At 57.6% G+C, this 24,716-nt stretch overlaps 3 protein-coding genes across 8 annotated transcripts; 1 reads left to right on the top strand and 2 right to left on the bottom strand.

The window, feature by feature from the left end:
- Positions 1-939: 939 nt before the first annotated feature.
- On the top strand, positions 940-8,146 carry SPHK2 (sphingosine kinase 2). Of its 5 annotated transcripts, none has more exons than XM_025424400.3 (6): positions 940-1,080; positions 3,973-4,459; positions 5,363-5,512; positions 5,652-5,746; positions 5,835-5,950; positions 6,412-8,146. In XM_025424400.3, exons 1-6 carry the CDS (start codon positions 1,042-1,044, stop codon positions 7,514-7,516), a joined length of 1,992 nt encoding a protein of 663 aa, XP_025280185.1. In that variant the 5' UTR covers positions 940-1,041; the 3' UTR covers positions 7,517-8,146. The 5 variants fall into 5 exon arrangements, with proteins under 5 accessions (XP_025280185.1, XP_035567916.1, XP_025280189.1 ...); XM_025424404.1 differs by lacking the exon at positions 940-1,080 and adding an exon at positions 2,284-2,408; XM_025424403.3 differs by lacking the exon at positions 940-1,080 and adding an exon at positions 2,425-2,563.
- A 178-nt stretch (positions 8,147-8,324) lies between these two features.
- On the bottom strand, positions 8,325-14,435 carry LOC112645199 (D-box binding PAR bZIP transcription factor). The gene is made up of 4 exons (XM_025424408.3): positions 13,584-14,435; positions 12,310-12,720; positions 10,530-10,741; positions 8,325-8,810 (listed from the first exon to the last, which is right to left on the bottom strand). Exons 1-4 carry the CDS (start codon positions 13,720-13,722, stop codon positions 8,595-8,597), a joined length of 978 nt encoding a protein of 325 aa, XP_025280193.1. The 5' UTR covers positions 13,723-14,435; the 3' UTR covers positions 8,325-8,594.
- Positions 14,436-14,739: 304 nt separating this feature from the next.
- On the bottom strand, positions 14,740-20,385 carry CA11 (carbonic anhydrase 11). Of its 2 annotated transcripts, XR_007402229.1 has the most exons (10): positions 19,627-20,385; positions 19,454-19,528; positions 18,600-18,742; positions 16,881-17,066; positions 16,571-16,666; positions 16,363-16,435; positions 16,074-16,228; positions 15,662-15,827; positions 15,000-15,566; positions 14,740-14,868 (listed from the first exon to the last, which is right to left on the bottom strand). XR_007402229.1 is itself a non-coding variant. In XM_025424407.3 (9 exons), the coding sequence occupies exons 1-9, from the start codon at positions 19,691-19,693 to the stop codon at positions 14,843-14,845; spliced, it is 987 nt and encodes a 328-aa protein (XP_025280192.1). In that variant the 5' UTR covers positions 19,694-20,385; the 3' UTR covers positions 14,740-14,842. The 2 variants fall into 2 exon arrangements, 1 of the variants encoding a protein (XP_025280192.1); XM_025424407.3 differs by lacking the exon at positions 15,000-15,566.
- Positions 20,386-24,716: the final 4,331 nt, after the last annotated feature.

Here is a 24,716-nt window from a genome sequence, read left to right as displayed (position 1 = left end):
GCTCACCTCTCTTATCTCGCGCGGTGCTTCCCAGGCGCCGCCGTAGCTCGGGAAGTCCTACTTGAGATCTAACCCGAGATCTTCTTGCTGCAGCCCAGTCTATAGCATCCTGTATTTCCAATTTTTATATTCCTCTCCTCCCCTTGCCCATTTTCTGAGCCCCGCCTCAGCCTCTACCCCTTGGGGGCCGCTTTTCCCTGCAGGAGATTCGAGTGGCCCCGCGGGCTCCATGTGAGGGCTTTACACGGTACTGGAATGCGGAGGAGGCACACCGAAGCCCCAGCCTTGGGGTATGGGGGTGGAGAGGGAATGGGTAAAAGCCTCCTGAAAGAGAAGGGAAGACTTGGGGGATAAAGATTCAGAGGGAAGGAGGACTGGAGGCCCAGAGCGGGAGTGGACAGAGACGCGAGGGATGCCCCCCCAACCCCCGCCGGCGATGGAGACCCAGGGCATGACAGGGAGACCTAGAAAGAGAGGGAACCTGGAGATTCGGGTGATACGCTCTGACATAGAAAGATGGTGAGATGGGGGTCTTGTCAGCTGTATCCAGATCCCAAATCCGGCCATGCTAATTACTAACAAGAGCGTGACCTTGGGCAAGTCATTTAATCTCTGTGTGCCTTACTTTCCTTATCTGCCAAAAGGGGATAACAGGCTTGACACTTGTTTTCCAGCATTACATAAGTTAGTAAGGGTGCTTTGAACAATGCTTTGCACATAAAGTGCTCAAAACAAGGTAGCCTCCGCTCCTGTTGTTTTAGCCCTTCTTGGGTAGGACCAGATGGACTGGCCAGGGCAGTGACGAAGCTGACCTGTCCCCTCTTTTCTCCTTCCTCAGAGAAGCCCTGCCCCTTTGGCTTCCAGCACATCCAGCCGGGTCTGCAGCCTTCCCCTGATGCTGCTACTTACTCACCTGTCCTCCACAGAGCCAAAGGCTGGGCCGGACTGTGAGGCCTGACTCCTTGCCCATACGGCCCTCCCACGGCTTCCCGCCCAGGACCAGTGTCCTGCTCATGCCGGAGCACAGCAGAGGACCAGCAGATGAATGGACGCCTTGAAGCAGAGGAGCAGCGGAATCAGGTAAGGGTCCATCGAAAGCTAAGATCACTGCACCACGGGACACAGTTTCCTCCTCCTCTCTTCCCTTGCCTTGGTGACTTGGTCTCTGTCTCTGAATCCCAGCCTCTTTGCCCGCCTTTCTTTCTCCCAAATGTAAGGTGTGCATTTCCCTGTTTTCTCCCGTCTTCCTGGGTTTCTGTCCCCACTCCCACCCCCTGCTCTGGGTCTTTCTTTGGCATGTATTATTCGGTGCTGTTGCTACTCGGGGTCAAACACAAGGTACATTGTTTGACGATCAAAGAACTTCCACCAGTCATCCCTTTCTAGCAAATACTGTCCCTGTCTCCTCCTGAATGTATCTCTCTATGGTTCTGTTTCTTGCTCTCCAGATATTATTCTTGCCTTGCTTTCTTTGCACTTTACCATGTCTTTGCCTCTCTCTGTCTCTCTCTGCCCACATTTTTGCATTCTCTTGGGCTCACTTCCTCTTAGCCTCTGCTCCTCCAGCATTGTCTTCCTCCCCTACCCCTGCCTTGAAGTCCCTCTCAGATACCGTTTCTCCCCATCTTGCTCCTTGTTTCTGTTTTGCCATGTTACTGGGTCATTCACTGGGCAGATGTCCATGTCATGCTGCCTCCACTCTGGGTTGAGTCCAAGGTAAATAGTTGGTGAATTAATGAGCCTCTCCTCCCCAGTTTCCCTGTCAGAAATATCTGTCCCTGTGTCTGTGTCCATCATTTTCTGGGTTTTCTTGAATCCTTAACCTTGCATATTCTCAATTCTATTGTCTTTGTGTCTTTGCATACGTATCTCTGTTTTTCTCAGGGCTTTCTGTAAGTATCCAAAAAACAGGCAGCACTCTCTCTAAGTCTCTTACTGCCTCTGATTCTGCTTTTCTGGGTCTCTTTTACTAACTCCCTTTGCATAGCTCTGGTCCTTGGTTACCTGTGTTAGGGTCAGTATCTGCAGGTGATGATCTCCTCCCTCCTGCTTCTTCTCTTTCAAAAACTCAATGGATCGGGCCCACCTACCGCCTGCCCTCCACAAAGATGGCGTCAGCGGCGCTGGCTTGTGGGGTCGTGACGCCGCCTCTGCTGCGCGTGTGCCCTCACTTACTATGGCAGCTGATCTCGCGAAGCGCGATGCCCCGCCCAGTTCTCAAGCTCTCCCTCGGCTGGCCCCTGAGCCACGCTCGCGAGCTGCTGGCCCCGCCCCCCGCGCGCCCTCACTGGCGCGGCTCAGGCCGGCCGCGCAGCCATTGGCTGAGCGGACTCACACCCTCCCCCCCCCGGGTCTGATGGGGGCGGTTGGTGCTGACTTGAGGGGCCGCCTGGAGGAGGACTTGGCGTGTGAGGAGGGTGCGGGGGTAGGGTCAGGGACCCGAGTCTGGGGGACCGCGGGACCAAGAGGAACGGAGACGCAGGCCGGGACTGGGGTACCAGGGGTGTGGGATGGAGATGGAGAACCAGAACCGGGACTGAGGGATCCAGGAATGGAAACCCAGGTCTGGGACTGGGTTCTGGAAATGGGATGGGGATGGAGGACCGGGACCGGAGGAACCGGAGACAGAGACTCAGGCCTATGGACTGGGAGCGGTGGGGAGGGGGATCTTTGAATGGCGAAGCAGGCCCAGTTCTGGGGGACCAGGCCAGAGACTTGCGGACCTAGGGGACAGAGCCTCAGGCCCAGGACTGGAGGAGATCTAGGACTCTATCTAAGCCTGATTGCAGCTCAGGGATGGGGGCGCTGCTCAGTGCAAGTTTAGGGGCGGGGCCCCGAGGGAGCTGCCCAGGGCAGGGGGCAGAGGTGACTCCTGAGGGTGAGTCCACAGATGGAGGTGCGTCTGGGGCAGCTCTAGTCCGGGGAAGGTGAGGGGCAGGACTGGCAGGCAGCTGGGTGGGCGGGGCGGTGGGGAACAAAGGTGAGCAGGGAGGAGGCAGAAGCTGGGCAGAGGGCAGGGGGATGGCCTCTGGGGAGGGGACCTCAGGCCCGGCTCCCATCCCCTCCCTGGAGAGCAGGCGGCCAGACGCCCAGGTCAGTGCTCCGGGTCCAGTGTCGGCCCCTCTCCCTCGCAGGCGCCTGCATGCGGCTCCTTTAGCTCTGTGACTCCTTAGTTCCTTTCATCCTATCCCTTTCTTGGTCTCTCCAGCTGTCTACACCTCCTCCCTCCTGCCCCTCCTCTCTGCTCAGTCCTTTGTCTTCCTGACCCTCAGAGGACCTTCTGGCGCCCCTAAACTCTGACTCTACTGAGTATCTCTCATCATCCTGGGTTTCATCTCATCAAAGCTGTTGTCTCCTTTTGGAGTTTTTCTGGCTCTTAGACTCCATCCTTCTCTTTCTTTGTGTCTGGGTGTCTCTCTGGTGTCACTTTCTCCGTCTGGAGATGACCTCCCACGTGTGTGTGTGTGTGTGTGTGTGTGTGTGTGTTGTGTTCTTGGTCTTTCCATATTTCCACCATCCAGATCTCTCTCCTCTGCCTCATTCTCCTCTGAAGCCCTAATTATCCAACACACTGTATATTTTACTAATTTCTCTTGTTTTTCTGTTCTCCCATGAGAATACAAACTCTACAAAGGCAGGGATTTTTTTGTCTTTTTTGTTCTCTGCTGTCTTTGCTGGGCCTGGTACTGTGATTGGCACGTAGAAGGTCCTGAGTGATTATTTGGGGAATAAATGAATGAACGTTTGCATGCCTGGCTGTCCACCCTCCAGGATGCTGGCCTTTCTATACAAAAGACTTATACCCTGTGTCCCCAGGATCTCCCCACACTCGTCTGAGCCTTCTGTCTCTGACACTCCCATCTCGCCTGTCACCACCCCTTGTTATCTCCTGTCCACTGGCCCTGCCCCTGCTTTTCTCTACCTGCCGCAGGGGTCCTGGACTCTGACTCCTGCCCTCCTCCCTCCCCACAGAGGCCAGACCAGGAGCTGACCTGGAGCTGGGGCCACAGGCCTAGAAGCGCCCTGGACAGGGCCGAGGCCATGGCCCCCCCACCGCCGCCACCATTGGCCGCCAGCACCCCGCTCCTGCATGGCGAGTTTGGCTCCTACCCAGCCCGCGGCTCCCGCTTCGCCCTCACTCTCACACCACAGGCCCTGCACATACAGCGGCTGCGTCCGAAGCCTGAAGCCCGGCCCCGGGGCGGCTTGGTCCTGTTGGCCGAGGTGTCTGGCTGCTGCACCCTTCGGAGCCGCAGCCTCTCAGACTCAGCAGCCTACTTCTGCATCTACACCTACCCGCAGGGCCGGCGCGGGGGCCGGCTTGGGGGCCGGCGCAGAGCCCCTCGCACCTTTCGGGCCGACGGGGCAGCCACCTACGAGGAGAACCGCGCTGAGGCCCAGCGCTGGGCCACTGCCCTCATGTGTCTGCTCCGTGGAGTGCCACTGCCTGGGGATGGGGGTGAGGCACTATGCAGCCACTCTGTCCTAGGGCCACCTTGGTGTCTCTGTGGATTTTCCTCTGTGGACATCTCTGTCTCTTCTCTACTGTGTGTTTGTCTGTGATGTGTCTCTCTTGGTCTGTACTGAAAGAGTGATATACACACAGGGACGGGCTACAGAAGGAAGAAAAACCACAGGCAGAGAAAAATGATTTGTGTCTGCTGCTCTCATAGATTTTTGTCTGTGTCCCCTCCCCCTTCCATGGGCCCTGACCACAGATGAGTCAGAGGCTCCCTGTCTGGTGAGAGCAGCAGACAGACATGATTAGTCACCACCCAGAGTGACAGGCACTCAGAGGTCCCCTAGGGCATCCCAGGATCCCAGAGGTGGCACCTAATCCAGCTTCTTGGCTGGGGGGTGGGGGGCGGTGGGCAGAGAAGGCTTTGGGGGCAGAGGCTCCCCCACTCAGGCTCCTCAGTTGTCACAGGAAGGTAAAGGTTCAAGGGTCCCCATCTGGTGAGCCTCCCTTGGTCTTTCAGGATCCTGCTGGCTGGCTGGGGGCCCTAAGGGATAGTGATAATGAGGGAGCCTTGCACAGTGGAGTAACCTGATCCTGAATTCCAGGTGTTTGAGAATAAAGTGGAAACCACAGCCCTCCTTCCTCCTCCCACACGGGGGTCCAAAGGGCATTGGGATTAGACACCCAAGCCCTGCCTTGGTCTCTGGCCCCTGGGAGGGAGGGGCGGGGCTGCACACCTGAGCCCCAACACCTGAAGGCTGGGAGGAAAAAGAAACCCTGTGAATTCCCAGCAGGCCCCAGTGCCAGCCCCCCACCAGCTCCATTAGGGGCTGTTTGCAGTTGCTGCTCTGAGGTGAGGAACCTGGGTCGGTGGCCTCTATACTCCTTGCCCTCTCTTTGCAGAAATAACCCCTGAGCTTCTGCCAAGGCCACCCCGATTGTTTCTACTGGTCAATCCCTTCGGGGGGCGGGGTCTGGCCTGGCAGTGGTGTAAGAACCACGTGCTGCCCATGATCTCTGAAGCCGGGCTGTCCTTCAACCTCATCCAGACAGGTAAGTTCCAGGTCAAGATGGAAGGAGGGGCTAGAGGGGTGGGGCAGTGAGGGGCTAGGACTCCTGAGTTCTGAGTCTTGGGGAGTGGTGGTGGAGCAGAGGGGAACAGCCTGGCTCACCTGCTGTTTCCCCACATTAGAACGGCAGAACCACGCCCGGGAGCTGGTTCAGGGACTGAACCTGAGTGAGTGGGACGGCATCGTGACAGTCTCAGGAGACGGGCTGCTGTTTGAGGTAGGGCAGGGGCAACCTGCCTATCCTGGGGGACTCTGGAGGCTGGCACTGGGACCAGGACCCAGGTGGCTGGTGTCCCGCCCTGCAGGTGCTGAACGGGCTCCTAGGCCGCCCTGATTGGGAAGAAGCTGTGAAGACACCTGTGGGCATTCTCCCCTGTGGCTCAGGCAATGCCCTGGCTGGAGCTGTGAACCAGCATGGGGGGTAGGTGGGGGTCCCTTCTTGGGGAGCCTTGTACTGTAAGGGGAAGGGTGAGCCCTCCTGCTACGTGGCACTTCTGTCCCCACATGTCCCCCAGGCAGTCCGCAGTCCTCCATCCCAGTCCAAGTGGATCTGTCTTGACTGGATGCTCCCACACCGCACCCGCACCCCCCCCCCCGTTTTGCCTATCCGTTTCCAGCTATATCCCTAGTACCTAGAACTGTGCCTGGCACACAGGTGGCAAAATGCTTATAGATGAAAGAACTGACAGGGAACCTGGCTTGGTAAGAAGGGTCCATTCGAAGGTGGCCAAATGGCTGTGGGTGGGCTCCAGGCTGTGGGTGGCCTGGTCCCCTTGCTGTCTGCAGCCCCACCTTTCCGTGTCTTCTACCACCTTGCACTGTGTCTCTCACGTGACCCCGTTTACTCTTTCCCACTGTGTCCATCCGTCTCTGTCTATGAAGGTTTGAACCTGCCCTGGGTGTCGACCTGCTGCTCAACTGCTCACTGCTCCTCTGCCGGGGTGGCAGCCGCCCGCTGGATCTGCTCTCTGTGACACTGGCCTCGGGTTCCCGCTGTTTCTCCTTCCTGTCCGTGGCCTGGGGCTTCGTGTCAGATGTGGACATCCAGAGCGAGCGCTTCAGGGCCCTGGGCAGTGCCCGCTTCACACTGGGCACGGTGCTGGGCCTTGCCAACCTGCACACATACCGCGGACGCCTCTCCTACCTCCCTGCCGCTGTGGAACCTGCCTCACCCACCCCTGCTCACGGCCTGCCCCGTGCCAAGTCAGAGCTGACTCTGGCCCCAGCCCCGGCCCCAGCCCCACCCGTGGCACACTCACCCCTGCATCGCTCGGTATCTGACCTGCCCCTGCCACTGCCCATGCCCCAGCCTGCCCTGACCTCCCCTGGCTCACCTGAGCCCCTGCCCATCCTGTCTCTCAACGGTGGGGGCCCAGAGTTGGCTGGGGACTGGGGTGGGGCTGGGGATGCCCCACTGTCCCCAGACCCACTGCTGCCCTCACCACCTAGTTCCCCTAAGGCAGCTTTATTGTCCCCCATCACCGAGGGGGTTCCAGAAATGCCAGCCTCCTCTGGGCTCCCACCTCCCACCCCTGATGCCCCGGAAGCGATCTCTACTGGGGGCCCACCTGACCACCTGCTCCCTCCTCTGGGCACCCCCCTCCCCCCAGGCTGGGTGACGCTGGAGGGGGACTTTGTGCTTATGTTGGCCATCTCACCCAGCCACCTGGGGGCTGATCTGGTGGCAGCTCCCCACGCGCGCTTTGACGACGGCCTGGTGCACCTGTGCTGGGTGCGGGGCGGCATCTCGCGAGCTGCGCTGCTGCGCCTTTTTCTGGCCATGGAGCGAGGGAGCCACTTCAACCTGGGCTGTCCGCAGCTGGGCTATGCCGCGGCCCGTGCCTTCCGCCTCGAGCCTCTCACGCCTCGGGGCGTGCTCACTGTGGACGGAGAGCAGGTGGAGTATGGGCCACTGCAGGCGCAGATGCATCCAGGCCTGGGTACACTGCTCACCGGGCCTCCGGGCTGCCCAGGTCGGGAGCCTTGAACCTCTCAAAGCTTGCAGCCCGCCGGGGGCGGGGCCTACATTCCAAGGAGGCGGAGCCTGACCTAGGGGCGGAGGCCTAGCTGCTAGGAGTTAGGACGAAGGCCCCACACACAGGGACCCGTCTCAGGATTGTGCCCGCTCCCAAGGGACCATAGATAATGTTGGTTAGAGTGTGGCCCGAATTCCTGGGGGTCGGGGTCATCCCGATCACCGACAAATGGGCTGGCCCCGAGGGTAGTGCCTGACCAATGAGGGCGGGACTCGGTCTAGACCCTCGCTTCTGGCTCGTGGGAGGCCAGGTCCGCTGAGGGCGGAGACTGCCTTACGCGCTGTCCGATGACGGGCCCTGGCATGTACGGGCTGGGGAAGCCTTAGTTAATTGGCCAGTCAGGACCCGGGTCTCGCCCTATCCACTCCGGTGCCTCCACTTAACTGGCCAATCAGCCCAGGAGGGGCAGGTTCCCCGGGGCCGACTCGGATTTGCACTAATGTCCCTTCACCTCCCCCCGCACCAGTGGGGGCGGGGAAACTCGTTTCTCTTGTCTTCTGTCTCTTGTGCGTCCCCTGACCCCAATCTTCAAAGCAATTGAAAAGGTCTATGCAATAAAGGCAGTCGCTTCATTCCTCTCAGACCGTCGCCCCTTCTGCATCTGGCAGCCCGTGGGAGGGGATCCAATTCTGGCCGCTTCCAGTGGCTCCTGCCTTTTATGGACCAAAGCCCAGACCTGCCCACAGACCGCGGCCAGCGTGACCCAATGGCCTTGAACTGGGGCCAGGGAGCTGCCTCCTCCCCCACAACAGCTGGCTCTGGGGTTCTCAAGATTTATTCAGGACGCATTAACGGAGGCGGTGGGAGGATGGGGTCCCCGAAGTGGCAGGGGCACACACACAGGACCCTCCCCGCCCCCGCGAGGGAGGGGGGAGGCTCGCTTTTTCTTAAAAATATAAATGTATTTATCTGCATCATCACGTTCCTGGGGCACTCAGCTGGCCGGCCCGTGGGCCACAGGGTGGGGAGGGAAGAGGGCGTCAGGGCACAAGTCTGAGCGAGGCTGCCTGGCAGGGATGGGGGACGGCCTCACAGGGATCCGTGCTGGGCCTGGTAGCGGGACAGCACGGCGCGGTAGTGGGACAGCTCTTGGCGCACAGCCACCACTTCCTGCCTCAGCAGGGCGTTCTCCTTCTCCAGGAAGGCCGCCCGTACCGAGATCTGGTTCTCCTTGAGCCGCCGGGCATCTCGGGACCTCTTGGCTGCCTCGTTATTCTTGTACCGTCGGCTCCAATACTTCTCGTCCTGAGGGTAGGGTTTGAGAAAGCACTAAGGACCAGAAGGACCAGGAGAAGCAGCTTTCCTTGTGCCTTCAAGGACCAGGCAGCATCGAAGAGACCCCCCACCCCACCCCGGGTGTGCTTCTTGCCCAGCACTGGGTACCAAAAGATACCAGGTCTTTCCTAGGATGGGTACCCAAGGGTATGGTTGCCAAGGAGAGCAGGCCCCTGGCAACAACTAAGGTGAGAGATAGTTCTCCCCACTTCAAGCAACTGGGCTTCAAGTCTCCACTGTGCAAACAAACCCTGGCTTGACAAGGACCTACAGTTAGCTCCTGGTTGCTAAGGATGCTTGTTCCCTAGCAACAGGGCCTGCAGGGTCTGAGGGCTTTTCCCAGGAAAAAAAGCACCACTCTTTGCACCACCTTCTCAGATCCTGGTTGCTAAGGAAAGCTTAGGATCCCTAGCAATGGGGTTTAGGGTCCCACAAATCCAGGGCTGGGGCCCTTTGACCTGGTTGTCAAGGTAACTCCATCCTTCTTCAGCAAACAAAAGTAAGGTCTAAGTGGTCCCAATAACTGCAGCCAGTCTCTGACCCTCTGGCCTTGAATAGAGGCCAAACAGCTGCCTTCTCCCCAACAGCCTGGGTTGCTAGAAGAGCTGTCCCTTAGTAAAAGGGCCTATCCTGAGACCTCCCTAGACCATTACCCTTAGGTTCCCCAGTTGTAGAATTTGGCTGTGGAGGAGGACCACTCCTTAGTAACAAGGACCACCCAGAGCTCCAACAGATGCTCTCCTCCCACCCCCATTTCACAAAAGCCTAGTTTTTGCTTACTAAGGTAAATCGAGTCCCGGCCCTGTGACAGGAGAAACCACTGGTCTAGACTGGGTTGACAAGCCAGTCCTCAGTGCTTCGGGTAGCTGTGTCTTACACAAGGGCATGGTGAAGTCTGGTGAGAGAACCCCTGGCACCCCTTACTAGGGGAGACCCCAGAGTTGGCAAAGGCAGGATGCCAGAAAGATGTGGTCACAGCTCCAAATCAGAATGTGGCTCTGGCTGCTAGAGAGAACTTGAGGCCTCTCACCAATGAGAAACAAGACCCAGAGGGGCTGGCAAAGTCTGCATCCTACATAGATGCAAGCACCAGGAAAGATGCCCCAAATCAGAGATCAAAAGATCAGCCCCAGGGATCCCTGGGTGGCGCAGCGGTTTGGCGCCTGCCTTTGGCCCAGGGCGCGATCCTGGGGACCCGGGATCGAGTCCCACGTCGGGCTCCCGGTGCATGGAGCCTGCTTCTCCCTCTGCCTGTGTCTCTGCCTCTCTCTCTCTCTCTCTCTCTGTAACTATCATAAATAAATAAAAATTTAAAAAAAATTAAAAAAAAAAAAAAAAGATCAGCCCCAGCCTGACAAGTGGCTCAAAAGAAACAGACCGATACCATGCTGCTAAGGGATGCTGTCCTTGGCAACAGGGCCTGGTCACAGCTCCAAGCCTATACTGGTGGGTCCAAGCAGGGCTGGCTGAGTCTGCATCCCCCAGTGATACCATCTTTGTAAATCTCAAGCCCAAACCTCGGCCCCCTCAAGCCCATGGCTATGGACATCCCATTCTTGGCTGTAGGTTAAGAGAACCTGAGAGCTAAAACCAAAGTGAGAAGCCCAGGCTTGTCTGTGAGGAAAGGGCCATCCCTGGCTAAGGGACCTATAAAGGCCACACCTTGATCCTACATCTGGCAATGCTTACCTTCTGCTCCTCTGGCACCTGGATCTTCCGGGCCTTCTTCATGATGGGCTGGGGCTTAAGTTCCTCCTCTGAGAAGCGATGTCTCCGAGGGTCAAAGGTCTCATGGCCAGGAATGCTTGACAGGGCTAAATCGGCCGGGTCTGGTTCAAATGTCATCAGCACCTCCACGGTGTCTGGGTCCACGGGGCTGGGTGTGTCCCGAGAGGTCAGGCCTTGGGGAAACAGAATGTGCCACCTGAATGTGGATTTATGGAGGGAGGGGGTGTTTCACAGAGGCTACCCCCTGCTCTTTTCTACCACAAGAAAGGCCCTTATGAAGCCTACCACAAAGCCCACCAGAGATCAACCTCTCTAATATAAAATACGCAGGTTCTGTAAGCTACAAAGGTGCTTAGAAATCAAGGAACCAATTCCATTTTTACAAATAGGGAAACAGGCCCAATTATAACTGACCTACCCTAAATAACACACGAGCCTGGTCTAAACCTCAGGCCTTCAGATTGGCAGTTACTTCTTTCTCATTATCTAGCCTGAATCCTGCTTACTGAATCCATGACCAAAGCCTAGACCCCAGGCTGTTCAGGAAAAAGAAATCCAGTGCACTGAAAAGATTTCAGGTGAGCCGTGTAAGAGCTCCTGGCCCTGAAGAGTTAGGGAAGAAAAGCAGAAACGACTGAGGCCTGGGGGAAGTTGGTTCAAGAGAAGGGACAGGGAGGGCCTGTGCCTTTAAGAGCGAGCAAGCCGGGGCCAGCTGAGGACACAGGTTCAGGGCCTGTCACGTGCGGGTGCCTGCTTTCCCGCCCCGCCCCCCCTGCCGCCACGGGCGCCCTCTAGTTCTCCAGGCCCCGCCCCCTCCGCGTGACCGCGCGTGCGCGAAGCGAGAAGCAAGGAGGAGGGAGGGGAGGACTCACGTGGCGCGGGAATGTGCGGCCTGGAAGGGAAGGGCCCTGCTTCTGGCCTAAGGCCGCGCCAGGGGCTGGTGTGTCCAGGAATTCCCCAACCTGCAGTCCGCCCGTGGAGACCCCCAAGTGCCCGAGGGCGCACACTTTTCCTTCTCCCTGGGGTCTCAGGTCAAACCTCAACCTCCAAAGATACAGGCCCTCCTGCTCTCTGGGGAACACGCTGAAACGGTCCCCTTGACCTTCTCCCTCGCCACTGGGATATACATGATTCTGTGATCCCAGGCCCCTCCTCTCCCAGGAACATAGGAGGCTCGCGGTCGTTGCCCCAACGGAAGACCCAGTTTGAAGATCCCCAACCTTCTAGATTCCATCTAGAGGACTCCGCGACCCCGGGTCCTAGCTCTTCTCCACTGGAGGACCCAGCAACTAGGGCTGCCAGTCTCTTAGATCCCAGTGAAATAAGTCTGTGCCCAGACCTTGCTTTCTTCCCTGTAGAGGGCCTAGGGGTTACAGTTCTTCCCCAGTCCACAGATTCCAGGCCCAGAATCTGGAGCGCAGTTCACTCCCCAGTAATCGAGTGTCCCCACCCTCTGTCTCCACGTTCCACAGAAAAGTCCACACTACCGCCCCACTGGGCAGACTTCCTGTAATTTGGGATCCCAAGGCCCCCATCTCCAATGGATCCAGGAGACCCAGTCCCTGACGCATTAGGAAGCAGAGAATCCAGACTCCTCTCCCAGCATCTCTTGCGCCTAGAGGCCCCAGAACTTGGGCGCACAACCCCAGCCCCACGCTCCCGGCCCCAAGTGCTGTACAGCCCCGCCCCTAAAGCCCAAGCCCCGCCCCACCAGGGCCCTGCCCCGCCCCCGCCGTCGCACCTGCGCGGTGGCCGCCCGCGGCCCCGAGGGCAGCCCGGGTGGGGGCGTGCCCCGGGGAGGAACGAGGGGAAGCTGAGCCGCAGGAACCGGGCCCCGGGGAGGGTGCGGGCGTGCGCACGGGCGAGGGCGCCGGTGATGGGCCCCCGGGCGGCGGCGGGCTGGGCGGGAGCCCGTGCTCCAGCAAGAACGCGTCCAGGTCCACGTACTCCACGTCGCCGAACGGCAGCGTCCGCTCCCACAGCAGCGGCGCCAACAGACCCGGGCCTGGCGGGGCCCCCGGGCGCCCCCGCGGGGACCCGCCGCCCACCGCCGCCCCAGCTGGGGCATCCGCCGGGCCCGCCGTCTCCAGGCCTGGCCCGGGGACCGTGGCTGTTGGCGGAGCCGCCTTGCGCTCCTTTTCCTTCAGGAGACCTGCGGGGTGGGAAGGAAGAGATGGAGAAGAGACCCCCGAGACAGAGAGACGCGAAGAAAGGGGAGATAGAGACCCACACGACGGAGATCCAGAGCAAGACGGACAGGCGGGGGAGAGGCAGAGATAAGAGTGGGAAGGCAAGGACCCCAAAAGAAGAGACAGAGACTCAAGAGAGGAAAAGAGACCCAGAGAGAAAGCACAGAAAGGGGCGCCACAGAGAGAGAGACGGGTACCGAGACTCAGAAAGAGTGGAGGATAGAGACCCAGACAAGGAGAGGACACAGACCAGGGAAGGGATAGAGACACAGAAGGGGGACGGAAGTTCAGACAGAGGTAGGTGGAGGGTTGGGCAGGTGAGACTTCTCTGTAGTCTAACCCCCTTGCTCACAGGAATCTCTTCTCCCCACCCCCACACTATGTAAGGGGCAGGAAGGGGCTCTATTCCTGGGGCACATTCCTCATCCCTAGACTCCATGTGACCCCAGGAGGCCCCGCCCAAGCCCGTGTCACTACCGTGTGAGCATCCGACACACCCCCTCCCTCCTCCCTGGACCCCAGGGGTCCAGACTCTCAGAATCCAGAGGAAGCGGGGGCTGGAGCCCAGACTCTTGTGTCCTCGGAAAAGAGGACTTTGGGGGGACTCCTTGGGTCTTCCTGGTGGACGGGCTTGAGCGCCTGTACTTTTGGATCCTGGGTGCTGAGGGACTTAGGGGCCTGAACACCTTTGTAATCGGGTAGATGACGGGTAAAGGATGGACTCTCCGCTCGTAGGAGGGAGCCACCAGTCCCCCACCCCCCTCAACACTTGAATCCCTATGGGAGTAGGGTGTCCGGGTTGGGATAGATGGGGGCTAGAACTCACAGCTGGCTGGCTCTTTGGGTTTGCTGGTCCCCTGCAGAAGGCTCCGCAGCCCAAGCAGCGCTCCCCCGCCAGGGGGGGCCCCGGCTGGGCCGCCCAGCAGCAGGGAAGCCGGGGCCCTGTCGCTCACCGGCCGCGCCATCACCGGGCACCTGCCCGCAGGCTCACGGGCTCATGGAGAGGCGAAGAGCTGGCTTGCCAGTCAGCGGCACACTCCTGTGGTTCGGGCGAGTGCCTACCCAGGGGCGGGCGAGCGGAGCTTGCAAGCCTCCAGTATCCAGAACACTGCAAATCCTAGGGGTGACGGGGATTTGCAGTCCTCGGTGCAGAAACGTGCAACTCAAGAGGGTCCCAGGAGATCATGCAGTCCGAGTGAGAGGCTTGATCAAAACCAGGCAGCCGGCTCTTTGCTACTCAGAGTTCAAGGGGACACCAGGCGCTCCTTCTACAAGGTGGGCGAGCCTGGCTCTTGCAAAATCTGCAGCTCTCTCAGCGGAAGGCGCTTTGCAATCTGCACCAAGAGGTGTGCGCGGAGGGCGGGGGAGGGGGCAAGAGGAGGCGGCCGCCTTGAGGCGTGGCCAACGCAAACTTCTTTCGCGGAAAAAAAAAAAAAAAAAAAAAGCCAAACCAAAACACCCGACGCCACAGCGCGCACCCCTCCCCTCGGCCCCTGCCAGCCTCTTGGGCTAAGCACCCCAGCCGCGTGCCTCCCTCCGGCTGAAAGCGCGGGCCAATCGCGTCCTGACCCTTCGAGACGCACGGCCAATGGGACCCCCGGATCCTCCAGGGCTCGGGAGGGCGCGTGAGGGGCTCAGGGCGTGAAGTGGCCGTGCCTTTAGGTGAGAGGCGGGACCCTGACCTACATTTGCCCAATGGGAGACTGCACTGGGGGCGGGACCCTGACCCAGTTCGGGCCAATGAGGCAGGCGGGAGGGGGAAGCACATGGCTCCGCGCGTGCTGCCGGGCGGGGAGGGGAGTTGGGGGAGTGAAAAGAGGCGCCGCTTAAAGGAGCCGCCAACCGAAATGTCGGTTTTGGGAAACAGGAAGCCGAAACACCGAGCGGGGCGGTTTAGGAAGAGGGAGACTGGTTTCTAGAAGCAGGCTGCTGTTCTTCAGTACCCATGTTTCCCCGCCGCGCCTAGAATCAGACCACTAAGAAACAGGAAGTATTCTGTCCCTTTAATAGCTTTGTTTTGGGGGTAACTCCCCTCCCCGTGTGGGGAGACTTGGAGAGGACGGGCGCAATCCTCGACGGGGAGTCTCAGCGACCATGGGGGGCACCATCCACTGTAAGACAGACGACACCGGTAGCGGATCGTTAGTTTAGGGCTCCCTGCAGGGGGTTTGCAGGGAGGCGGGGGCTGGGCCGCGGTGGGCTCTACCACGGGGAGGCTGCGGAGGGGGAAGCCGGAAGGTACCAAGTCGAGAAGTTGGGGGAAACGGGTCAGGTTCTGGACCCGCGCTGGGTTTAACCAACAGGAGGCAGCAGGAGGGTTGAATGGGGACGTCCAGCTTCAGCATCACACGGAACTGCAGGAAGGTACTCATGGGGGTGGGGGTAGGGGTCAGGGCTAAACCCCGCAGAGAAGCTAGAGTGGTGGCCCAGAGATCGCAGGGTCGAACCGCACAGGCTAGGCAGTGGAGAGGGAAGGGGGTTGTACCACGTTGATTTTCAGGAAGGGGGTGTGTGTCGGGTTATGGAACAGCTTGAGATCGTACCACATGGAAACCGGGAAAGGATCCGGGCTGTACCACTTTGGAAAACCCTAGTAATGGAAAGCACGGCCCGTGGGGCGGGAGGAGCCAGGGATCTCGGGTTATATACCAAGTTGCAAGTTGCAAGCGGTGAAGAGGGACAAATCACGGACCAGCTACGGTCTGTGGCGGGGAGGTGGACCGTACCATGTTGACACAAACGTAGAAGGGAGAGCGAGTGCGAGATCAGGAGGCTGGACCTTACAGAAACGGCAAAGGGGTGGGCAGGACTGTATCATATTGAGAAAAGAAGGGGAGACACAGAGGCGGGTTAGACCAAGACGTGCGGGGGGGGGTGGTGGTGGTGGTGGAGACCCGAGCATACCATGCAGGCGGTAGTTGGGGCCTCGGCAGCGCCTCTCGGGGTGCCGGGGGTCCCTGTTGCCCCTCAGTGCCCTGTGGGCCAAGGGCTGCAGGGGCCGGCCGTTACCGCTGAGGCTCTGGAAGATCTGGGACGGAGGATTCTGGCTCAGGAGTCTCAGGGAGTGCATCTGCCGCGGAAGGGAGTGGGAAACTGAGAGTGAATCACGAAGAGTCCTAGCGAATCGTCAGAGAGGCGGCCCCGCCCCTGGAGCGGGTAGGCGGGGTCTTACTTGGCCCCAGCCCACCCCCAAAGGTTGTGTGAGCCTCCTAGCAGTCAGATCTGCAAGGAGGAAGGAGGGTAGGTAGGGCCTAGAGGGGAATGCCCAGGCCAGGGAATGGGTTAGCCGGCCTGGAGGGGGCAGACAGCGGGTCACCTGGAGGGAGGTGATATTGAGGGCCCGGTCAATGAGGATCCAGGTGACAGTCTCTGAGCAGGGCGGGGTGCTGAGTGACCCCTGATAAGTGATGAAGCCAAAGGATTCGGGGAACAGGAGCTCCAGGCTCAGGTCTTGAAGAAAGTAGGCATCATCTGCGGGAATAATGGGCTAGAGTGAATAGCAAGACCCCTCCTGACCTCCTCTCCTCTGCACACACTGCTCCTCCTACCCTCCCACCCCCACCACCCCACCCCACCCCCAACAGCCCAATGCACCAGGGACTTACTCTTGTAGGAGATGCGGGTGATGGTGTCACGGTTAAGGAGGCGGCTGAGGAAGGGGTTTGAGCTGCCAGCCACCTGTGTGGCGGTACAAGGTGAGGAGGTAGGAATCCAGAAGTCCAGGACCCCAATCCCTTCCTCCCCCAGGACCTCCCCCAGACCCAATTCCAGGCACTCAGCCACTTGCTCCCTCCCAATCTTGCCTGGGCTCACATTGACAAAGAGGCTGAGAATGGCCAGGCCATTGGGGCCCCGGGAGGCAGCGCTGAGGTTCCCATAGAGTTCTTGGTTGAAGTGGATGAGCTGCACCTGGAAGGGGAGCACAGAGTGGGGTCCCCCAGCAGAAAGGGAGGAGAGAAGGGGTGCAGCTCTGGGACCTTGGGGTCCCAAGTCAGATTAAAGATTAGTGCTTGGGGGGCAGTTCTGTGAAGGAGGAGGGGGTGAGACATGAAGAGAAAGGTGAGGTGGGAGGAATTGGATCAACTCAGGGTGAGGTCAAGGGTCAGAGGCCAGTGGCCACCACCTCAGCAGAGAAGCCCTGGTGGTTGATCTGGTGTTCAGAGCCAGCTCCGTCACGTGCTCCAAATAGCAGTCGCAGTTCACTGAGTCGGTGGCTATAGAGGAGGGGACCCCCAGACACATTGACCACGGGCCGGGGCGCAGGCAGGAAGGAGACATGGCGGCCGGTGTTGTACAGTGTTCCCCGGAGCTGCAGGAGAGGAGGAAGCCGTCACAGGGACAAAGAGAGATCTTTTCCCTCCTGTGTCTCACTGGTACATTTCCTGCTTCCAACAATTATTTAATAATTCAGCATAATTTGAACACCAATGACTTTCCAGGCTCTGTTCTAGCCCATATAGGTGCTCAATATCGGTGAATTTATTCGACTAACAAATATTTATTGAGCTGCTACTGTGTGCCATGGATGCCAGGAAGAGAGCAATGAACAAGTAGACAAAAACCCCAGGCCTCATGATATTTGTGTCCTAATGGAGCAGAGGGCAGACAATAAATAATGAATCATATAAGAAACTGCTTAATTAATTACATCTTATGCTTATGCGGGGAAGAACTGAGAGCTCTGAGAAGGCATGATGGGAAACCCAGCCTTGATTGGGGTGTGGGTTGGTAGGGTGAGGAGAGGCCTTGGTGAGAAAGTGATGTTTGAGTGGAGACCTAAAGGATAAGTAGGAATTCGTTGCAAAGAGCAGGGAGAAGGGCATTCCAGGAAGAGGAAACAGCAAGTGCAAGGGCCCTGAGGTAGCCTGTTTCAGTAGTAGTGAAGGGGCCAGTGGAACCAGTACCTGGTGAGCAAAGGAGAGGTGATAGGAGCCAGATGGTCCACGGCCTTGTGGGCAATGATGGGATGTTTTGTATTTTTATTTAAATAATAGTATATATCTATATATCTCACACTTGGCACAGTGCCGGGCACGTGGTACTTGCTGTATAACTGTTTGCTAGTGTTACTTATCCTAATAGGTTTTTGAGCAGGAGAGTGGTGTGATCTGATTTGTGCTTTTAAACATCTCTCTGGCTGTGGGGTAGAGAGTGGATTGCAGTAGGCAGAGAACCAGGCCAGCTAGCAAGCTATGGCACCAGTCCAGATGCAAGGTGATGGTGGGGGCAGCAGAGAAGACACAAACTGAAAAGATCTAAATGATATTTAGCAGGGAGACTAAAAAGGGCCCAGACTAGCCATGGGAATGAGGGCAAGAACAGGTTGGGAATAGCTCCCTGGCTTTTGGTGGGGGCAGCTGAATGAAGAGTGGTCCCAGCTCTTAAAGGAAATGGTATTACAAAGTGGGCAAGAGCATGGATGCTAGGACCACACCGCCTGGGTTTGAATCCCAGTGCTGGCACTCTAGCTGTGTGACCTCAGACAAGTACCTCAATCTCTCTGTGCCACAGTTTCTGCATCCTTAAAATAAAGTGAATAATCGCATTCACCTCATAGGGTGGTTGGGAGAATTAGCAAGATTATCAAGATTATCAAGCTTTTAAAACTGCACCTGGCACGGGGAACAGTCTGTGTTACCATTGCTTTTGCCAACATGGGAAAAACGAGGGAGCCATGTTTGGGGGAGGGAAGAACAGGTGATCCCTTTTAGAGTCTAAGCAGCCTCCTTTCCACCCAGTGTGCACCCCTCTGTGCCCTAGGCGGGCCTGCCACCTCAACACCCCACCCCCACTCATGCCCACCCCTAGGGGATTCGGTGACCCCTCCCACCAGGCGCCTTACCTTCTCTCCCCCAGTGCTCAGTCTCAGTGGAGGCAGAAAGGGGTCGTAAAGGACCCTCTTCAGCTCCACATCCACGGGGCTCTGTCGCTTCCCCACAGCACACAGACTCCAGGCTGCATTCACTAGGCCCCAGAAGGGAGGCCCTGGAGGCAAGAGTAGGGCAGGGAGGAAAGGGAGTCAGAAACAGGGACTGGATCCCCAAACTGGGAACCCCTGAAAAGGCTGTGTTTTGGGGTCCCGGATCTCAGGAGAGGAAGGGCAGGGGATGGGGACTCCTGGGTCTGAGGGAGGAGGGGGCTGGGATCCAGAACCTTGGGCCGTAGAAGATCTTGGAGGAGTTTCCAAAGACCATCTAGCACCCTCCTTGCTCAAATCTGTCTTCAATTAAGTCATTGGGAAAAAGGAACTACAACTCCCAGCAGGCCTGAGGACAGCCAGCCTACACATCCACTGCCTGCCTGCGTCAGAGCCCATGGGAGTTGTAGTTCTTTCAGTCTCCCTTGTCCCACAGCTGGATAATGAATGTATTGGGAAGAGGAGTTGCAAGAGAGGGCTGGGCAAGGCTGGGGACCCGGCCACGGAACCTCTGGTTGCCAGCAGCAGCCAGTCCTACCTGCCTACTTCCCTGCAAACCCGCACTCACACTCTCTTGCTCCCCCACACTCCTTCCTTCCACTCACTCCCACTCACTACTTGAAATGCGCATAAATAATGTCCCATGGTGAGCCGCTGGGGTTCACAGGCTGGGCCCCACTCTGGAGGGAGGGAGGAAGAAAGGAAGGGGCTGGGACTCTTGGGTCTGAGGAAGGAGGCACCCGACAGCCCCGACTCCTGGGTCCCCACCCTGGCTGCACCTGGCACGAAGTTTCCCTGGAGATTATCCTTGTAGCTCCACCAGTCCTCGGGGTCAGGTGCAGGTCCAATGTGAGCTGGGGAGAGAGCAGCCTGAACCCCTCTCCTTGGCACCCCACCCCCACCGCTCCCTCAGGGGTTCCTGCCCCAACCACCCCCCCACCCCAGGCCTTACCTGCCGCCCCCAGTGCGGCCCAGAGTACCAGCGCTCGAGGGGCGCTCAGACGAGCGGCAGCCCCCATCCTGGGGAGGTCTGAGCGACTCCTTCCCAATGTCCTGGCCCCCCCGTCTCAGCTCCTCCTAACCCCCTCTGTGGGACCCTCTCCTTCCAGGACTTCCAGCCTGCCTCTCCTCCCTACAGGGAGTCCCGTTCCCCAAACACTGAAGCAGTGGGGACGGAGACCCCCCCAGATCTGCTCTCTGTGCCTTTCCTCCTTTCGCTCCTGGTTTCCCCAACCTTCCAATCTCCCTCTACCTCTGGATCTTCCTACTCCTCTCTCTGCCTCCTGCTTCTCCCCGGGGTTACCTCCTGGCTTCTAATCCACACCCCCTCTTCTCTCTCTTTTCTCCCAGCTCCCCTGAGCCACCTAACCCCATGTCTCCATCCTGCTTCTCTCTCCTCCTCTCGGTCTCCCTCGTCTCCAGCTTCTTTCTCGCCCAGTCTCCCCACCTCCTCCTCTTCTGCCTCTCCTGTTTCTCGTCTCTCTCTTCCTTCGTCCCTGCTCCCTCCTCCCCCTCCCTCTCTGATCTCTCTCTGGGTGTTATTTAATTTTTTTGTCGTTGTTGTTGGGGGGGGCGGGTGATCTCACAGCAGCAAACACTCCTCGGACTGGGGTGTGTGTGTGTGTGTGTGTGTGTGTGTAGGGGGTGCCCAGGGGGCAGGATGGAGGGGTCGCTAGGAGCTGATCCCCAGCTTCCAGCTGTGCCGGGGCCAGGGGCGTGGGGGTGGGGATGGGGGTGGGAGGTGGCCCGGACACCTGGGGCCCGAAGCTGGCAGTTCCCATCCTCCGCAGAAGGGGGAAGGGGGGGCGCTTAAGGTGGAGCTGGGAGAGTCCTCCGAAGTCTCGGTGCTCGGGGCCGCGGGCGCCGGAGGATCCGGGGTCCCCCAGCTCGTGGGGACTCGGGTTGGAACCTGCACCGGGGCCTGCAGCCCCCGCCAAAGGCTCCAGTGGGCCTCGGCTGGGGGCTGCCTTAACCCGGCCGAGGGATCCCCCTGGGAGACCGGGGTGCGGTGCGCGCAGCTGACCAGGAGGGGGAGGCAGAGACCTGGAGAGGGACCGAGCCGGGAGGAGGAGCCGGGGAGGCCGAGGCGAGAGCCGGAGGTGAGGTCGGAGAACTGCAGAGGCTTAGCATGGAAAGGAAGCCTGAGACGGATACGGGGTGACATGGAGGGAGGGAGCCTGCTGGAGATGGGGGGTAGGGAAAGGGGGAGAAGGAGAGAGAGACAGAGACACACACACACAGAGATACAGGTAGAGTGAGAGAAATATATATACTGATGGAGGCGGAGAGAACTACAGAGACACACACTTAAGCCATAGCAGCAAAGACACCCACCCAGCTGGTCAGAGATGGAAGAACAAGCTGGCAGGCAAGGGGGTTGGGGGTGGGAGTGGAGAGAGACAGAAGCCCAAAAGAGATCCAAAGACAGAGAGAGACAGCAAATGCCAAAGAGAGACAGAGAAAGAGGCAGACACACACACACACACACACACACACACACACACACACACGCCCACCTCTGAGTAGAGTTGCTCATGCAGAGAAAGAGAGATCACCAGAGAGGGGCAGATGGCAGAGACCCCAGACCCAGAGAGAGGGAGGGAGGCCCAGAAACAGACCAAGTGACATCAAGGCAGAGAGTAGAGTCAGGAAGACAGGCATTCAGATAGAGAATTGAGAACAGACATTCAGAGGCCCTAGAGATGGAGGGGACAGAGACACACAAAGAGAATCAGAAATGGAGAGATTGGGGATCCCTGGGTGGCTCAGCGGTTTAGCGCCTGCCTTTGGCCCAGGGCAAGATCCTGGAGTCCCTGGATCGAGTCCTGCATCGAGCTCTTGGCATGGAGCCTGCTTCTCCCTCTGCCTGTGTCTCTGCCTCTCTCTCTCTCTCTCTCTCTCTCTCTCTGTGTGTGTGTGTCTATCATGAATAAATAAATAAAATCTTAAAAAAAAAAAAAAGAAATGGAGACAGAAAACACAAGAAAGGTAATTTGTTACTTAGCCATTGCCGCATAGCAAATTACCCCCAAACTCAGTGGCTTTGAGAAACAAACAGGTGTCTAAGTATTTGGAGTTTGGGAGTGGCTTAGCTGGGGTGTTCGGCTTGGGGCCTCTCATGAGGGTCCAGTTGGGCCCTAGGCCAGGGTGCAGTCATCTGAAGGTTCAGCTGGGGGTGGGCAGTCACTTCTGAGCTGACCTACGTGATGGTCACTAGGAAGCCTCAGCTCCTCACCACTGTGCCTCTCTTGAGGGCTATAGGGGCACTGGTGTGACCTCACAGTATGGCTGCTGACTTCCCCAGAGTGACTGGTTAGAGAGAGAGAGAGAGAGAGGGAGAGGGAGGGATCCCTGGGTGGAGCAACGGTTTGGCGCCTGCCTTTGGCCCAGGGCACGATCCTGGAGACCCGGGATCGAGTCCCACATCGGGCTCCTGGTGCATGGAGCCTGCTTCTCCCTCTGCCTATGTCTCTGCCTCTCTCTCTCTCTCTCTCTCTCTCTGTGACTATCATAAATAAATAAAAATTAAAAAAAAGAGAGAGAGAAATGTCTTGTATGACCTAATCTCCAGTCACACACTGTTACTTCTGTTTTATTCTCTTCCTCAGAAGTGAGTCACTAAGTATAGCTCACAGTCAAAGGGAAAGCCATTAGGCTCCTCCTCTTGAAGAGAAGAGTTATCAGAGAATTTGTGGGCTTGTTTTAAAACCATCACAGGTGGGGAGGGGGCCTGGGGGGCGCAGTCGGTCGAGCACCCTACTCTTGGTTTCTGCTAGGGTCATGATCTCAGGGTCTTGGGATCAAGCCCCCCATCGAGCCCCGTATTGGGGTCCATGCTCAATGGAAAGTCATCTTGGGATTCTCTCTCTATTTCTCCCTCGCCCATGCCCCCTTCCCTCACCATGCTCTCTCTCTCTCAAATAAATAAATAAATATGAAAAAAATCAAGATTTTACCTTTTCTAAAAGATTTTATTTATTTATTCATGAGAGACACACAGAGAGAGGCAGAGACATAGGCAGAGAGAGAAGCAGGCTCCCTGCAGAAAGCCTGATGCAGACCTGATCCCAGGACTTTGGGATCACAACCTGGGCTGAAGGCAGACGCTCAACAACTGAGCCACCCAGGTGCCCCTCAAGATTTTACTTTTTAAAAAAAATCACAGTTGGGGGAGAAGAGGGAGACAGAACAATGGGGAGAGATGAGCCCTTACAGACCCATGATGCTTACAGGTCAGTGGGACACTTATTCAGAAATGCAGTAACATTTGGAGAGGGAGGCACCATGGAAACAGGAAAAAGAGGCCAGACAAAGAAAACAGCAGCAATAACATCATTATGATCATTATTAATTACAGTAATAAGAGCCGGCACGTAAACCACCCAGTGTATACCAGGCAAAGTTGGAGCACTCTCTGTGAACTCACGCGTGTCATCTTCTGATGAGGGAGAGACTGTTATCCCGTTTTACAGATGAGGAAACCAAGTGTCAGAGGGCATAGCTGACCTGCCCAGAGTTCTACAGGAAGTGGTGGGGCAAGGGAGGGAAACAGAGCAAAGAGGGATGAGAGAAAACATGATGGAGGCATCTGTGAGGAGAAGCGGGGAGCATATTGAGGAAGAGTGGTGGAGGGACCCCGCTCTGGTGGAGAAATAAATCAGGAAGAAAGGGCACCGTCCTGATCAGTATTTCCTAGGTGCCAGGTGCTCTATAGGCTTTTGCTTCAACCATCAAAGTGGCCCCAGGAGGTGGTGGGGTTAGGATGAGCCCCATTATACAGATAGAACACTGAGGCTGGACAGAGATGGAAGTGACTCATCCAAACCCCCCCAAAAAGGTGCCCAGAACCTGAGTAGGACCTAATCTAGGAAAAAAAAAAAAAAAAAGGTCTTTGCAGGTGTAGCTGCGGTATGACCATGAAATCGGATCATCCTGCACTCAGTATCTGGCTTGTCCAATGACAAGCGACCTTATGAGAGAAAGGCGGAGGGGGATTCGAGATGACAATGTGACGACAGAGGCAGAGAGAGACTGGCTGGCGTGATTCAGCCACAAGTCAAGGAACATCAGGAGCCACCAGAAGCTGCGAGATGCAGGGAAGGATCCTCTCCTAGAGTCTTCAGAGGGACTGCGGCCCTGCTGACACCTTGACTTGGGACTTCTGGCCTCCGGAACTGTGAGAGAATCAGTTTCTGTTTTTCTTAAGCCACGCAGTTTGTGGTCATTGTTAAGGGCAGCCAACCCCTGAGGTGGGGAGAAATAACGAGAAAGACCTGGAACTTTTTAGAGACTGGTGACAATGAAGGAGCCCGAGATACGAGTAGGGAGAGATTGACAAGACTGACCGGAATAGCAGGTTCCGCGCAGCCCCGGTGGCGCAGCGGTTTAGCGCCGCCTTCAGCCCAGGGCGTGATCCTGGAGACCCTGGATCGAGTCCCACGTCGTCGAGCTCTCTGTATGATGCCTGCTTCTCCCTCTGCCTGTGTCTCTGCCCCCCCCCCCGAATAAATAAAATAAAAAAATCTTAAAAAAAAATAAAAAAAGGAATAGCAGGTTCTACCTACAAGTTGGCTCTCCTCCTCCAGGAATCCAGGAAGCCTTCTCTGACAACCCCATGCCCCCAGCCTGGGTCAATGCCTGCTGTGCACATTCCGCATGCCCTGTGCTATCTCCATTAGAGCCTAGATCCCATTCCCTAATGTCCCCGTGTCCCGTGTGTCCTCGCTCAAGGGCCCAGGCCTGACCCATCTCTGGGTCCCCAGCATCATTCCCCACAGGGCACAAGGAATCCTCAGGAGAGAAATCAAACACAATTGAATAAGATGAGGCTCCTGGTGTCTCTCCCCAGAGACTCTGGCCCTCTCCTGTATGCTTGGGAGACAACTGGATTTCCCACAAGGCCCAGCGAGGGCCTCACCTCCTCTGGAAAGTCTTCTCTGATCTAACAGGCGAGGCCCCATGCTGCGTCTATTATTACACATCACACCAGATGTGACTGTACATAGGTTTGTCCCCTACCACACCCTCTGCCTGGAGCCCCTG

The sequence above is a fragment of the Canis lupus genome, chromosome 1, assembly GCF_003254725.2.
Source record: "Canis lupus dingo isolate Sandy chromosome 1, ASM325472v2, whole genome shotgun sequence".
In the NCBI taxonomy this organism is placed as follows: domain Eukaryota; kingdom Metazoa; phylum Chordata; class Mammalia; order Carnivora; family Canidae; genus Canis; species Canis lupus.
Note: the sequence above shows the minus strand (reverse complement) of the source record. Positions and strands in the feature narration are given on the sequence as shown.